We start from the raw sequence: 1,825 nt of genomic DNA on the forward strand, positions 1-1,825 counted from the left end.
CAGAGCCTGTTTTAATTTTGAAATTTGCCACTGTTCATGGAAACGTCTTGATCCAGGCAGCTGTCTTGGGAACAGTCTGTGTTGCTAGTAAAGCTGCATACTGAGGACCCGCTGTGATCTGAACAGCCAGTGTTCTTCTGGCTTCAGGGGCAATGAGAGAGCCCCCCAGGCAAGATCAGTAATGCCTCCACCTTCCCTGGTTCACTGACAGTCTAGTCTCTTGGCTTAATGTTGCTCAGTGTGGGCCTTCTACTGTATTAGGATTTACTACTCTCAGGTTATCAGTAAAATTACATGGACTTTAAAGCCTCCCCTGAACTGTGCATGAGTGGCTGCTTCGTATTGTTCAATAAGCCAAAAAATTCCAGAAATGGTGCATTTTGTGTTTTCTTAGGCGCTCATGCTGTGCCCCATTTCGTAAACTGGGAAACATCTCAGGAGTGTGGACTTGGACCACAGAGCTCAGAGCAGTCGAGGAAAAGTGTAAGTTTAAATGTCAGAGTAAAAGTGTTAGTGCCAATGTTGACAACAGAAAAATGCTGAGTTATTTTAATGATTCATATTTGTAAAACTCTTCAAGCTTTTATCTTGATGATTGGAGAATTTGAAGCCTAAATCTAGTGATCTCACCACCTTTATCTAGAAATGACACGCATAGGCTTATAGTTAGTTTTTATCAGGGCTATATGTTTGTTAGGGCCTATGTGTGAAAATGAACCAATATACAGTGAGCAATGATATTTTTTGAGTGTCGAGCTTTTAATTTGTGCTTAAAAATAAAAAACCATAACACTTTTAAAGTATTAACCTTCACCCAAATTACAGTATAAAATTTTTTAAAAATTAAGGTATTTAATTTGAAAGTTGAAATAAGCTCACTCTTCACTATGAAAAAAATTATTCTGTTGAAAACAGTTTGTGATTAGAGCAAAAGTACGCTTGTCTCTGGGGTGTTTCATATTCTTCTAAATGTGTAATCCATCTTTAGTATTGTTTTGAGATCCTAATCAATTTACTTCATTTCAGTTAAGGGCGAGAAAAGTTGAAGTGAGCTTACAGCCAGCAATGTCAGCATCCAAACAACTTTTACTGACCGTAAAGGTAAGTGAAAAATACTAGATACATGGAAGAACAACCCAAGAGGTTAAAAGAGACTCCATCTGCTTGTTGTTATATCTTATTTGTAGGGTCGCTTTTGTACTTAAGCTAACATTTGTCTAGCACCCTGTTGTTGTCAGAGGTGGTCCGTTATTTTGTCTTATTCAACTCTCACTACAGTCTTGGGAGGTCAGGATGATGGTGGCAGCCTCACTGATATCTCATTCAACTGTGCATTAAACATGTCTGTAATTTAGTCTCTTCAAGATTTTGATTTATAACCCCTTGATTTATTTTTTATTTATTTATTTATTTATTTTTGTCTTTCCTGTTTGTTTCAGTGAAGCAAAATACCATATCCACTCTGGTTTCACAAGAATGCGTAAAATTCTCTTAGTAATTAGACATGTGTTGAGCTAGGAGTTTTTATTTCAGTGACATTTATTAATGTCCCAGCCTGAACTCTTAATTCTGTCCTTTCAGAATGATACAGAAAAACACATTGAAGTAGAACTCCGTAAATTTTTGGCTATTAAGCAGACACCTGACTTTCATACTCTTGTTGGGGACATAGTAACTGAACTTCTGGGACGATGCAAAGCCGAACCATCATTTTACCCCCGGAACTGTCTGGTGCAGCTTATCCAAACGCACATGCTCTCCTACAGGTAGACAGTTTTGTATACCAAACTTCATACGCATAACTCTTTTTTAACACTTCTAGTTT

At 37.5% G+C, this 1,825-nt stretch overlaps 1 protein-coding gene across 1 annotated transcript in view; it reads left to right on the top strand.

The window, feature by feature from the left end:
* The window catches only part of NOL11 (nucleolar protein 11), a 22,441-nt gene that overhangs the window by 15,824 nt on the left and 4,792 nt on the right, over window positions 1-1,825 (top strand). Inside the window, exons 6-8 of the mRNA XM_007959902.1 lie at window positions 395-483; window positions 1,027-1,101; window positions 1,582-1,766. Coding sequence (XP_007958093.1) covers window positions 395-483; window positions 1,027-1,101; window positions 1,582-1,766 — 349 coding nt within the window. The remainder of the gene's footprint in view (window positions 1-394; window positions 484-1,026; window positions 1,102-1,581; window positions 1,767-1,825) is intronic.

Source organism: Orycteropus afer, unplaced genomic scaffold (genome assembly GCF_000298275.1).
Source record: "Orycteropus afer afer isolate SDZICR_OR568_19922 unplaced genomic scaffold, OryAfe1.0 scaffold00018, whole genome shotgun sequence".
NCBI classification, from domain to species: Eukaryota; Metazoa; Chordata; class Mammalia; order Tubulidentata; family Orycteropodidae; genus Orycteropus; species Orycteropus afer.